The sequence below is a fragment of the Erpetoichthys calabaricus genome, chromosome 13 (genome assembly GCF_900747795.2).
Source record: "Erpetoichthys calabaricus chromosome 13, fErpCal1.3, whole genome shotgun sequence".
NCBI lineage: Eukaryota > Metazoa > Chordata > Cladistia > Polypteriformes > Polypteridae > Erpetoichthys > Erpetoichthys calabaricus.
Window position 1 is genome coordinate 101,536,119 of NC_041406.2, and position 14,862 is coordinate 101,550,980.

The following is a 14,862-nucleotide window of genomic DNA, read 5'->3' on the forward strand; positions in this document are numbered from 1 at the left end:
ATTGTATTTAAGCTGATGATGGACATTGGACAAACATCACTGCTCCAAATGTCAGTGGTAAAGTGCACAAATGTTATGTGTGCAATAAGCTGCCAACATGCTTTTTTACATACTTTTGTATCCTTGGCAAAATGACTGCTGTGAAGTTATTACAACTTGGAATGTTCTGCCTGGGTTCTAACATATTCAAGAGGCACCAAAATTGCATGTTATCAACAACCAACAGTGGATGAGCGTCAAAAACAATATACTTGGCAAGTGCTTCTGTTATTTTTCTCTGCCCATGGATTATCGTTTGACGTTTTTTCACTCTTTGCAATAGTCTGCTGCAACGTCGGTTGATGCTGCGTGCCCCCCGGAGGCAATTTCACTGTACTCATTCTTAGGTTTATTTTTCAGATGTTTAACAAGGTGACTTGTGTGTATTAAACCTGTTTTCAAAACTCCTTCGTCACACTTAAGTTGCACAGGTTGAAGACACCAGAGACATTTTGTGTTTGTTTTTTTTGCTTTTTAATGTTCATACAATCACATTTGCATGTCAATAGTATCAGTCATAGGCATTGGTGCATTTTCACAAGTACATGACCATTGTATCAGACCAAAACCCAATACCAGTATCAGTATCGATACATGCCTAATATAGCTATTTTCAATTGTGATCTCAACTTATTTTGCTCACACAGTGATGTTTAATTATAGTTCGCAGTTTCTCAATGTTGGCCCCTGCTGAAGCCTGTTTTATCATAAATATATAAAGATATCCTTTATGAACAAAGAAAACTATACTTTAATAATCATTAAATCTATTTTATAAAGTCATCCAGTAATCAATGTTCAAATTCAATTAACCTTTTTCCCTCCCTGTAGTGCCATTGCAAACTTAGGCCAAGGTATGTTTGTAATATGTTGGTACTTTTGCGCTCGACACAGTAGAATGCTATTTGTACTGAATAGAGGAAGATATGAAAACAATGCCCCATATCAAGTTAATTAAATCCATGTGGCCAGGAGCTTGATGCTGATGAACTCCCAAGTGAGATGTTGGAAGCATGATCTCCTGTAAGGTTTAATGAACTATCCCATTTGACGGTGGATTTACTGAGAGGGCTTGCAGAGTCCATGCTATGAGATGTCTCTGAACATTCAGCAGGAGATATTGCAGAGCTTGAAGAATAAGAAAAACTGTGAGCATAAGGAATTCGCTCAGAATACCAAGGTATAGTCCTAGTCTGTTCACTGCCATCTGTGAAGGGAATCAAAAATTTTTTTATTATAAATTCAGTCATGGAATTTATTTTACAGTCTGTTTACTCCAGTGATCTCTGCAAAATGTACAGCTCATTGATAATTTTGTGGAAAAACAAAACACTACATGTAACCTTAAATGGTGCCTTTCAAAGTCTTTTTGCTTCAGACATTTCATATCCTGTACTACAGTCATTAACCTCCATGACCTTAACAGACTCTCAGCCATCTCCAGTTTAGAAACAGACATCTTGCATTCTTAGCAAAGGGCTTTTATTCTAAACAACTTCTTACCTGTCTTTGGAGGACCCGGACCCAACCGGACTCGGACATAACTTCTTGAACTGGAAGTTTCAGATGTTCTGAATTCAAACTGGCAAAAACAAAACAAAACAAAACACACTAAAATATGAAATAAATGTTTCATGAGCAGTATATATAAAAACATAGCAGTGAGAATAAACTGCTTGAAAGGTGTGAGTTGACAAATTAAGTGGTTCATTTTAAACATTTAATTTGGAGGTTTTAAATGGTTCACAGCAACAATGCTAAATTGACCATTCATTTGGCAATACATAAAGTTGTTAAGTAATTTAAAAGGATAAATATTTTTAAGTCTATTTTATTTTTTCACAGTGATGGTGTACATTAATTTGCCACTTGGAAACTATATTCTGAAGTGAAACATTTTTAAAATACATTTTAAAAAATACCATGCCTGTTTCTGCAGTTTAAAATGGTTTCTAAAGTGCATGAATCCAAGCATAAAACAAAAGCCTTTAAATTTACTGAAAATGTGCACTTTGAGGTGGCAAACGTTTTGAAATCAGAAAACATGCACTGAGCATCTCTGACATACTGAATGTTTATAACAAGAAAGGATATTGGAAATAATATATATTATAAAAATATCAAACCTATACAGTCATATGAAAAAGTTTGGGAACCCCTCTCAGCCTGCCTAATAATTTACTCTACTTTCAACAAAAAAAGATAACAGTGGTATGTCTTTCATTTCCTAGGAACATCTGAGTACTGAGGTGTTTTCCAAACAAAAAGATTTTTTAGCGAAGCAGTATTTAGTTGTATGAAATTAAATCAAATGTGAAAAACTGGCTGTGCAAATATTTGTGTCCCCTTGTAATTTTGCTGATTTGAATGCATGTAGCTGCTCAGTGCTGATTACTTGCAACACCAAATTGGTTGGATTAGCTCGTTACGCCTTGAACTTCATAGATAGGTGTGTCCAATCACGAGAAAAGGTATTTAAGGTGGTCAATTTCAAGTTGTGCTTTCCTTTGACCCTCCTCTGAAGAGTGACAGCATGGGATCCTCAAAGCAACTCTAAAAAGATCTGAAAACAAACATTGTTAAGTCTCATGGTTTAGGGGAAGGATACAAAAAGCTCTCTCAGAGGTTTAAATTGTCAGTTTCAACTGTAAGGAATGTAATCAGGAAATGGAAGGCCACAGGCACAGTTGCTGTTAAACCCAGCAGGTCTGGCAGGCCAAGAAAAATACAGGAGTGGCATATGCGCAGGATTGTGAGAATGGTTACAACAACCCACAGATCACCTCCAAAGACCTGCAAGAACATCTTGCTGCAGATGGTGTATCTGTACATCATTCTACAAGTCAGCGCAATTTGTACAAACAACATCTGTGTGGCAGGGTGATGAGAAAGAAGCCCTTTCTGCACTCAAGCCACAAACAGAGTCACTTGTTGTATGCAAATGCTCATATAGACAAGCCAGATTCATTTTGGAACAAAGTGCTTTGGAGTGATGAGACAAAAATTGAGTTATTTGGTCATAACAAAAAGCGCTTTGATTGGAGGAAGAAGAACACCGCATTCCAAGAAAAACACCTGCTACCTACTGTCAAATTTGGTGGAGGTTCCATCATGCTGTGGGGCTGTGTGGCTAGTTTAGGGACTGGGGCCCTTGTTAAAGTCGAGGGGCGGATGAATTCAATCCAATATCAACAAATTCTTCAGGATAATGTTCAAGCATCAGTCACAAAATTGAAGTTATGGAGGGGTTGTATATTCCAACAAGACAATGACCCAAAACATAGTTTGAAATCTACAAAGGCATTCATGCAGAGGGAAAAGTACAATGTTCTTGAATGGCCGTCACAGTCCCCTGACTTGAAAATCATCGAAAATCTATGGGATGATTTGAAGCAGGCTGTCCATGCTCGGCAGCCATCAAATTGAACTGAATTGGAGAGATTTTGTGTGGAAGAATGGTCAAAAATACCTCCATCCAGAATCCAGACACTCATCAAAGGCTATAGGAGGCGTCTAGAGGCTGTTGTATTTGCAAAAGGAGGCTCAACTAAGTATTGATGTAATATCTCTGTTGGGGGGCCCAAATGTATGCACCTGTCTAATTTTGTTATGATGCATATTGCATATTTTCTGTTAATCCAATAAACTTAATGTCACTGCTGAAATTCTACTATTTCCATAAGGCATGCCATATATTAAAAGGAAGTTGAAAGCTCAGCCATTGATAAACAAAAATCCAAAGAATTAAGAGGGGTCCTAAACGTTTTCATATGACATGTATAACCTAAGTGGGTTACATTATTACCCAAGATGAATTACCTGTCAATAAACAGTGATCTTGTGTAACTTAAAATAGGGTCCTAAAACAATAAATTCTCATAATTTGTAAACCAGTATTCAACAATCATCCATTATTTTTTAACAGAATTGTTTAGGTTAGCATCATCTCCAAGAATTACAGTAAATTTAAAACAGAACATTCCAGATGTACTGTGTAAATTTACCAATAAATGAACGATCCATTCAATGAATCAATCTTCATTTTATTAGTGACATTTAATATTGTCACCTAATCTCATGATTAAGGATTGCTGGTTAACAGCAGTAAAATAAGTGTTCCTTTCAAAGTGCAGTAATTACAGAATTCTATTCATGTACCCATTCATTAATTTTCCAATCATTTTTCCTTCCTGGAGTCACAAACTATGGCTGAGGGGTGGGAAATTGTGCCTTTAAAGAACTGCTACTGTAATAACACCTTGTGAACACTGCTGCTCTAGGACAAACGTGGAAAGAATGTCTTAAACACAAACACCTTTGCAAATCATTCCCACAATGTTCAGGAGTTCTAACCCTCCAATTTTCTCCTCGATTTATGGCTGTATTGATCCTGGCAGCTGCCAACTTGCTGACAACTGGTTATAATGCTAGTTTTAATCCAGCCACAGGACTAACTGTAATCCTAATCTTCTTGTGCTTTCCTTTAAAAATGTAAATTTCTATTGTTTGTTATATTTATAGTCTTACATAGATTATTTTAAAAATTTATTTTGATATTTTGTAGGAATGCTTCAATCAGATATTTTTAGTGCCAATACTGATCACCCATTTCATGTTACTGAATTGGCCAGTTCTTTGGTGTTTTTATAATTAAACTAGAGACCACAGGTGTTACCTTTCATTTTTTATTAACAAAATTATGTACGCTTGTTGATAAGTGACCTAAAAATAATAAAATAAATACAATTCCCTTAAATACATACTTTAACGAATACAATATTTATAGAAAATATTTATCCATAAACAAAAACCTTATTATTACAAACTGTATTTTTTTCCATTTGCTCTGTAATGTACTTATATGAAACATGTTTAACAATTTAAAAAATAAAATAAGACAAATTTGCCGTTAAAGCAACAAACCTATTATTTACTAAGTAGCAATTTCAAATTCTTTTTTTTTCTGTACTTTTTCTAAAACAAAATGTGATCTGTTGTACTTGACATAAGCTTGCTCACTATCCAAATTTAGAAAAGCAATGTCTGTTTTAATTAAAGGACAAAATAAAAATGTTTAAATTCATTAAAGTAGATTTTCTTGACACTTGACAACAAACCTTTAATTGATCCAAATGATCTAATGTAGGAATTTTAGGTGAAGGGTCTGCTAAGCCACTGATAAGGAAAAACAGAGAAAATCAGTGTAAGTAGAAAAATAAAATCACAATATACGTCATCCAACTTTTTGCACATAAAATACATATGTAATTTTTAAAATAAAATATACTAATACAAAGTTAAAATATGTTTAGCCAGCTGACTTCAGAGAAACTTTAATTTCTCACCCATATTAATAAAAGGATAAGCACATTTATTTGTCACAAACATTAGAACAACACAAGTACACAATGTTTACAAAGAAATAGTGAAAATAAAATAAAAGTTGAAGCTAAATAAATCAGAACTGGCACATTGTCAAGATCTGTTTCTTATCTGGCACTGATGTTACTGGGGTAGGTTTCAACACCTACAACCTGAATTAAGCAGATTTGAAATTGTGAATGACTAAACAGTTGTTTAGCCTAAAAATATCTTAAGTGATCCTAAACTAGTTAAAACAAAAAATAAATAAAAGATAAAACAAGTTAGAGGTCCTAAGATTGCACAAAACATTATTGTAAAATTAGCAAACATTCTAATGCTGGTATACTTGGCAGTGTTTATTTAATACATTTAATTGATGGAGCATAAAACTAAAAGACGTGTAATTTATCACGTATACATGTATACGCATTTATGTTTTTAAATAAAAAATAATTGAGGATCATCAGAAGTCACCAGACTAAATCAAGTACATGAGGAACATTGCTCAGCTAAACCGTTTCAGTTTTATACTGAATCGTTTCTGAAAATAGTTGTATAGCCAATGAGTTCACATAATTACGTTTTCTCTTTAAGCAAGTAAGCAAAACTTTTAAAATCAATTTTACATCATTTTTTAAAATGTCTTCATATTGCTGTACAAGTCAAGAATCACTAAATATGGCACAAAATAACACAACTGCTTTAAAACGTCTTAAGTATGTATGTGAATAAAATGCAGGCTAATCTCAAACTGCACTGCAGGGCACAATCTCTCTCCCTGCACTGCTCAAAATGTTATTAAAATAAACTTGAAAACGTATTAAATTAATTTCTACAATAGCACATTGTAACATACAAAAATAAACAATTCTTTACAAACCACACCTACACATAGTTTTATTACTTATCCGCACTGTTCAACAGGTTAATTTAACTTACATATTGTTATAACTAAAAAGAAATCACCTGGTACTGTAAGACACAAGACTCACCTCTGCAAATCTCCACTATTATTGTGTACAGCAAATGCATCAGAGTCACACTCATCTGCTCTTATTCTCTTTCTTAACTGTGGTATTTCTGGGTATTCTGACTGCATATTATCTTCACAATACTCTTTGTCTTGAAAGCTAGCAGGTAATTTATTTTCAGGAACAGTTGGTGAAAACAACTGCAATGGAGGTTCTGGAGAATATTTACTGTTAGTCTTACTCCAGGAAGTAGCTTCTTCATATTTATAATATGAAGCATTTGTGGAATGTCTGTTTCCTAAGGTATCTTCAATATATTTCTTACTTAAAGAAATGTTATTTTCTGGTATATTTTCAGGATATTTTCCTTCTGAAACAAGGTATTTCCTTTCAAGGCATTCTTCTGGGTATTTACTTCTTGAAAGGGTAGTTGGTAAGAATTTTCCTTCAGAAACACTGTGAGCACATGTTTCACCCATGTATCTGTCTATTGATGGAACATCAGGGTATTCCTGATCAGGAACAGGTGTATATGGCTGAATTCTTGAAGCATCTTCAAAGCATACTGCATTTGGAAAGGATGCTGAGTATGGACTTTTTGATTCTGCCAGCACATAGTTTTCATTTTGAAAAGCATTAGTATATTTGCTTCCTGGAGAGGAATCAGAATATTTCTTATCCTGGTAACACGTGGAATTGCTACGTTTGGAAACATCATCGATTCTTTTACTTCTTGTATCTGAGGCAAAATAATTCATACTTGAAATATTTTCAGGGCCTCTAATTCCCATTTTCTGTTCAGAGTAATTGTTCCCAAAATGTAAAACAGAGTGTTCATTTTTTGTTGGCGTTTGAGAATTTTTGATATTTTTTAAAGGTATACTACTTCTAGTGTCTACATATTTTTCATTATCTTTTGAAAGCTGAAGATCTGAGGAAAGCCTATAATTTGATAACTCTGGAGGTACTCGTGCTGAAGGTTTATTTTTTGATGTTGTACGTTTTGGATATTTTTCTTCTTTATTATTTTTCTTACTATAAAAAATATTTCTCCACCCTAAAGGGGCCTCGTTCTTTAATGAATGGTTTTCCGTTTTGTAATCCTTTAAGTATTCACTGGTCAGGGAGCTGTCTTGCTGTATTTGAGTAGGAAGATGTGGATATCTCACTGGACTCCTATCACCATCTCCACATTCTGCACTTTGAGAGCCTGGAAGAGAAAAAAAAAGTCCTGCCTTATTTTACAAAGTTAAATTACAGATAACACATAGTTTGCTAGTTTAGCAAGATAACACACAAGGTACAAGTACATCAATGCAGCATAAAATAGTATAAGGAAAATCCAAATAATGTTAAATCCTTCTTTTATTATTCTGCAAGAGAATACAAAATAATCATGACTTTTTGCTGTAATGAAATCTGACAAGCAAGTTAAATAACAAACTGGGCCTGAGTAACTGGAACGGTCAGAGTCCACTTTCATTATAAATGTCACCAAGCATCTCAATGTCCAATCAGCTCAGGGGCCAAAAAAAGATAGGTCTTCCACCAATGTAAAGAGCAGGATTATGGAAATCACTTATGGGACACTTGTTTTTAAAGTAGCCATCCAACCATCCATTATCCACTGCTTATCCAAGGTCGGGTCGCAGGGGCAGCAACCTAAGCAGCGAAGCACAGACCTCCCTCTCCCCGGCCACCTAATCCAGGAGGACCCTGAGGGGTTCCAAGGCCAGCCGGGAGATATAATCCCTCCAGCGTGTCCTGGGTCTTCCCTGTGGCCTTCTTCCAGTGGGGCATGCCTGGAACATCCCCCCAGGGAGGCGTCCAGGGGGCATCCTAAGCAGATGCCCGAACCACCTCAACGGACTCCTCTCAATGCGGAGGAGCAGCGACTCTACTCCGAGTCTCTCCACGATAACTGAACTCCTCACCCTCTCTCTAAGGGAAAGTCCTGCCACCCTGCAGAGAAAACTCATTTCGGCCGCTTGTATCCGCGATCTTGCTCTTTCGGTCACTACCCAAAGCTCGTGGCCATAGGTTAGGATAGAAACGTAGAATAACTGGCAAATCGACAGCTTCGCCTTTTGGCTCAGCTCTCTCTTCACCACGACGGACCGTTGCAGAGCCCGCATTACTGCGGATGCTGCACTGATCCGCCTGTCAACCTCCCGCTCCATTCTTCCCACACTCGTGAACAAGACCCTGAGATACTTGAACTCCTGCACTTGAGGCAGTAATGTGTTCCCAACACAGAGAGAGCATTCCACCCTTTTCCAGCTGAGAACCATTGCCTCGGATTTAGAGGTGCTGACTCTCATCCCCGCCGCTTCACACTTGGCAGCGAACCACTCCAGTGAGAGCTGGAGGTCACTGTCCGATGAAGCCAACAGAACTACGTCATCTGCAAATAGCAGAGACGAGATTCTGAGGTCACCGAACCAGGCCCCCTCCGCTCCTTGGCTGCCCCAAGAAATTCTGTCCATATAACTTATGAACAGAATCGGTGACAAAGGACAGCCCTGGCAGAGTCCAACCTCAACAGGAAACGAGTCCGACTTATTACCGGCAATGCGGACCAAGCTCCTGCTCCTCCTGTACAGGGACTGAATGTCTCGTAACAATGAGACTTGTACACCGTACTATTGGAGCACACCCCACAGGATGCTTCGAGGGACACGGTCAAATGCCTTCTCCAAATCCACAAAACACAGATGGACTGGTTGGGCAAACTCCCATGCCTCATCCAGGATCCTGGCCAGGGTGTAGAGCTGGTCCAGTGTTCCACGGCCGGAACGGAATCCGCATTGTTCCTCTTGAAGCCAAGATTCAACCACCAACTGAACTCTCTTCTCAAGCACCCCTGAATAGACCTTAACTGGGGAGGCTGAGGAGTGTGATTCCCCCTATAGTTGGAGCACATCCTCCGGTCACCCTTCTTAAAAAGGGGGACCACCACCCCAGCTTGCCAATCCAGAGGCACTGCCTCCCAATGTCCATGTGATGTTGCAGAGACGTGTCAACCAGGACAGCCCCACAACATCCAGAGCCTTGAGGAACCCAGTGTTTTTAAAGTATTTAATTTAAAATTGTACCCTTCAGTTAAAGTAATTCTCAATGATGAGAACAAAAAATTGAGATTCTTATAAGTTATCAATGCTGATGAAATGAAATGAATGGATTTATAGTATTAAAACACCTATCATTAAAGAAAATACACCACATACATTATACACCATATTGGAATTTTGATAAACTGGGGTAATTGCTGTGGGACATTATGTGCTGTGGAAAGGTTCTTCAAGATGCAACCTTTTAGTTGATTGTGTATGGTACTTCAACGGTTTTCACCAGCAGAGGGTATCTGGTCATTTAAAAAGACATAAATGCATCAGAATGAAATGATGTAACTTGCAGAGCTGCATGAATATATGGAAAATGTATTTCTGCTGAGTAAACTCCATTAAAAGTAATCAGTTTAATCACAGTTGCTCCAGAAGCACAGATATATAGTATATGGATTAAAAATATGAAGTTGATGTGTACTATATAGCATGTACATTTTTGTTTGTCTGCTTGTAGAAATATCTTAACTTGTGCATTAGATCACCAAACAAGGGATGCAGTTGGGTTTAAAGATGTGGAAAAGGATCTTAAAAATAGGTATTTATTAAACCTCGGCAAATTCCTTGAAAAAAAAAAAACATGTTTTCTACATAAACTTTGATGCGTATATTGCAGCATCTATTCCATCAGACATTTTATTGGGAAACTTTCATAAACATACATGTATGTTGTTTAGCATGTGTATTGTGGATTAAAAATGCTTAGAAATGAAAACATACATCCTTTCTTGTTTGTCTAGAAGTATATTTGTGCATCCTTTGAAACTGGAGAAAATGATGACAGGAGCAAAAGTCAGCTAAGGTGAGCTGGACTGGAGGACATGAACAGGCCAGGACTGGAATTGGTGTTGGGAGTGTACCTGAGCACATTTACTGATTCAAGAGGTGTGCCAAGAAGCCACGGGATTCTGTTAAATTTAGGCTAGCACAGAGGCTTAGTTTATTTCTGACATTTTCCATCTTGAAGAGAGGTCTTTCCACTGGTCTTATAAATAAAGGGGACAAGGCCGGTCCTCCCTCTTTCTCCATTTAAAATGCCATGTGGTATCAAAGACCAAACCTGATTAGAGGCTAATCAACACAAGACAACAGAGAAAGACACCTGGTAGCCCATTATCAGATTGTATTGTTTTACCAATACTCATGCACTCTGCTATTTTGGGCATCTAAAATGCAGGAATAAGCGTAAAATTTTCTCTCCTGCCTTTTTTTAGTGCTACATCTTATTGCCTGATGTTGTAGACATAGTAAAACATATGAGGACTATAGGAGGAAACTGGGACATTTTGTTCTGGTCTACATAATAAAGAGTATAATAAGGAGAATATGGTCACCCTATGACCCCACCACAGTATAACAATAGCCAGGTTATTTCTTATACTACAATTGGCCACTACTGCTTGAAATAACATTTATAATGTATTGGCTTTGTTTTCAGCAGCTAGTCCTCCAGGGTTCTAATGGTAAACTTTTAGCTCATATTTAATTAGTCAGGTATAAATGATAACTGGTTATTACAGAAACCTGTGTAAAGCTGTTTTAGCACAACAGAAACCTGTAATTTTGTCAATTACTACAAGTATATTGTCTTTCCTTGGGTTGCAATGCACTAGCCATTTTTCAAAATAATAACCTATTATTTCTCTTGAGAAAGCAATTTCATTTTGGCCATTTTTTAACCTAAGTTTGAACATAATTAATGCCAGCACCTTGCAATCCCAAGAAAGATAGGAGCATGAATATATTTTAATCAGAAGCTGACCCATGTGATTACCAGTGACAATCCTAATCTGAATTTTTTGGACTTCCCTTTTCTTGATCCTATGAGCCATAGGACTCTACTACGGCAACACAACATGCTAAACAAACCAAAGTTAAACATATTCTGATTACAGTAGGTTTTCTATATTATTGTAAAAATACATTACCAAGATTTAGTTTTCAGGGATCACAAAAGTACATGAGGAAAAACATCACGGTCATATTGATAGCAGTTGTGTATCATCAAAAGCTTCAAAAACATCAGGCACACAATTTGACTTTCAAATTCAAGTCAAGTCAGTCAAGCCAAAGTTTATTTATAGAGCACATTTAAGGCCACAGAAGTGGTTTCCAAAGTGATGCACATGAAAGTATGAAAATAAAGTCATATTATTAAATAAAAAGTAAAAAAAAAAACTCAAAAAGTAAATAAAATCAATAAAGAGTTGACAAATAATGTATAACACATAAAAACATATCATGAGTGACTAAAAGCCAGAGAGAAAAAAAATGTGTTGTTACCAAGGATTTAAAAATTGACCGTGTTAGAGCTGCTCTTATTTGAAGCGATAGGCTGTTCCAGAGCCAAAGGGCAGTCACTGCAAAAGTGAATGCAAAAGTGAACCCCCCCATTTCTTTCACTTTGATCATAGTAAGGCCAGTAGCAGCTGGTCAGACGATCTCAGGGATCGAGAAGGGGAATAAAGGACAAGGAGGTCAGACAGAAAAGCCGGGCCTGACCATTTAAACATTTAAAAGTATGCAATAAAATTTTAAAATCAATTCTAAGACTGATAGGAAGCCAAAATTTGGTTTACAAAGATAACTTTTTAAATTTATTCTAGCAATTGCAGTTTTAAAATTTTTAACTTTATATTCTTGCAATATGTATAATTATTACCTGTAATCAATGAATAGTAGTCAGGGACAGTATAAGGTACAGATAATTGTTTAGGAATATTGGACCTATTTCTATTCTCAATTTGAAATTTTGAAGCACCACCTAAAAGAAAAAAAAACAGTAATTAATTACTTACAGTGGACTGTTAACTTACGCCTGTATGAAATTACCCAATAAAGAAGAAAAACGGAGAACTACAGGTGCATCTCAATAAATTAGAGTATCATCAAAAAGTTACATATCACCACTTTCTGTCTCTTGGGTACACTGTTCATCACTTCATCCAACTCACTCCAAAAATCTTCTCTCTCACCCACTGCACACCCAACTTATAAACAATGAAAATATTTTTTTTCCTTGGGGAAAAGGCAGTCCAACACAAACATCAACAATTAATAAAATAATACATTTAAACCTGTCTCAAAAATGTCTAGATTTCAAAATTCAAAAATTTTTTTTTCATGGACAAAGAAAATAATAGGTATATTTCATATATAGAATTTCAACAAAATAAACAATTAACATAGCCATGGCCGTGGGCTTTTGTTCAGAGAATGATCTTGTGAACCACTGGTATATTGTAATGTAAGATCCAATAATCTAGTTAAAAGCCACCCAAAACATATCCCAAGTTTAAGAAGAGCAATATACAGGGAGATTCACTCAAAAGAGGCCCAGAAAATTCTGTAATAACTCTCACTAGGACAAACAAATGGGTCACCAATTCGTTTAAGTGATGTCAGAATCAACTGGATGATCGTGAGTTAATGGAAGGTTACTTCTGGCAAGACGGTGCAACGTGTCACACATCGGTGAGGAGCATGGCAGAAACCGAGTCCTTCTTCGGCAACAAGGTAAGATCAAAGGGGTTTTGGCCACCAGAGTCACCAAGATCTGATACCACCAGACTTCTTCCTTTGGGGTATTCTCAAAAGAAAAGTCTATTGGAACAAGCCTCGCACTGCGGAAGATTTGAAGGAAAATTTCCAATGTGAAATTGCTGCTATTCTACCCTGAGACACTTGCTGATACGTTCAGGAAAATGGAGCGCCACGTCAAAATGTGTCTGGCAGAACACGGAAGCCAATTCCAGCATCGCATGTAATGCAATCTACTACATATATGTCAAGGTATATAGCGTTTTGTTTTGGTTCAGATTGCTTCATCCTAACAGGAGTTACAACAGAAAATTCAGGGCCTCTTTCAAGTGAATCTCCCTATACAGTGGTGTGAAAAACTATTTGCCCCCTTCCTGATTTCTTATTCTTTTGCATGTTTGTCACACAAAATGTTTCTGATCATCAAACACATTTAACCATTAGTCAAATATAACACAAGTAAACACAAAATGCAGTTTTTAAATGATGGTTTTTATTATTTAGGGAGAAAAAAAATCCAAACCTACATGGCCCTGTGTGAAGAAGTAATTGCCCCCTTGTTAAAAAATAACCTAACTGTGGTGTATCACACCTGAGTTCAATTTCCGTAGCCACCCCCAGGCCTGATTACTGCCACACCTGTTTCAATCAAGAAATCACTTAAATAGGAGCTGCCTGACACAGAGAAGTAGACCAAAAGCACCTCAAAAGCTAGACATCATGCCAAGATCCAAAGAAATTCAGGAACAAATGAGAACAGAAGTAATTGAGATCTATCAGTCTGGTAAAGGTTATAAAGCCATTTCTAAAGCTTTGGGACTCCAGCGAACCACAGTGAGAGCCATTATCCACAAATGGCAAAAACATGGAACAGTGGTGAACCTTCCCAGGAGTGGCCGGCCGACCAAAATTACCCCAAGAGCGCAGAGACGACTCATCCGAGAGGTCACAAAAGACCCCAGGACAACGTCTAAAGAACTGCAGGCCTCACTTGCCTCAATTAAGGTCAGTGTTCACGACTCCACCATAAGAAAGAGACTGGGCAAAAACGGCCTGCATGGCAGATTTCCAAGACGCAAACCACTGTTAAGCAAAAAGAACATTAGGGCTCGTCTCAGTTTTGCTAAGAAACATCTCAATGATTGCCAAGACTTTTGGGAAAATACCTTGTGGACTGATGAGACAAAAGTTGAACTTTTTGGAAGGCAAATGTCCCGTTACATCTGGCGTAAAAGGAACACAGCATTTCAGAAAAAGAACATCATACCAACAGTAAAATATGGTGGTGGTAGTGTGATGGTCTGGGGTTGTTTTGCTGCTTCAGGACCTGGAAGGCTTGCTGTGATAGATGGAACCATGAATTCTACTGTCTACCAAAAAATCCTGAAGGAGAATGTCCGGCCATCTGTTCGTCAACTCAAGCTGAAGCGATCTTGGGTGCTGCAACAGGACAATGACCCAAAACACACCAGCAAATCCACCTCTGAATGGCTGAAGAAAAACAAAATGAAGACTTTGGAGTGGCCTAGTCAAAGTCCTGACCTGAATCCAATTGAGATGCTATGGCATGACCTTAAAAAGGCGGTTCATGCTAGAAAACCCTCAAATAAAGCTGAATTACAACAATTTTGCAAAGATGAGTGGGCCAAAATTCCTCCAGAGCGCTGTAAAAGACTCATTGCAAATTATCGCAAACGCTTGATTGCAGTTATTGCTGCTAAGGGTGGCCCAACCAGTTATTAGGTTCAGGGGGCAATTTCTTTTTCACACAGGGCCATGTAGGTTTGGATTTTTTTTTCTCCCTAAATAATAAAAACCACCAT

General features: G+C 37.2%; 1 protein-coding gene across 9 annotated transcripts in view; it reads right to left on the bottom strand.

Moving 5' to 3' along the window:
* Nucleotides 1–496: 496 nt before the first annotated feature.
* Nucleotides 497–14,862, bottom strand: part of LOC114663544 (uncharacterized) — a 314,220-nt gene continuing 299,854 nt past the window's right edge. For all 9 annotated transcript variants that reach the window (XM_051935945.1, XM_051935942.1, XM_051935943.1 and 6 more), the window contains 5 exons: nt 12,162–12,263; nt 6,396–7,584; nt 5,157–5,214; nt 1,543–1,621; nt 497–1,246 (listed from right to left, as the gene is read on the bottom strand). In XM_051935945.1, the coding sequence (XP_051791905.1) occupies nt 990–1,246; nt 1,543–1,621; nt 5,157–5,214; nt 6,396–7,584; nt 12,162–12,263 (1,685 nt within the window). In that variant the 3' untranslated portion in view covers nt 497–989. The remainder of the gene's footprint in view (nt 1,247–1,542; nt 1,622–5,156; nt 5,215–6,395; nt 7,585–12,161; nt 12,264–14,862) is intronic.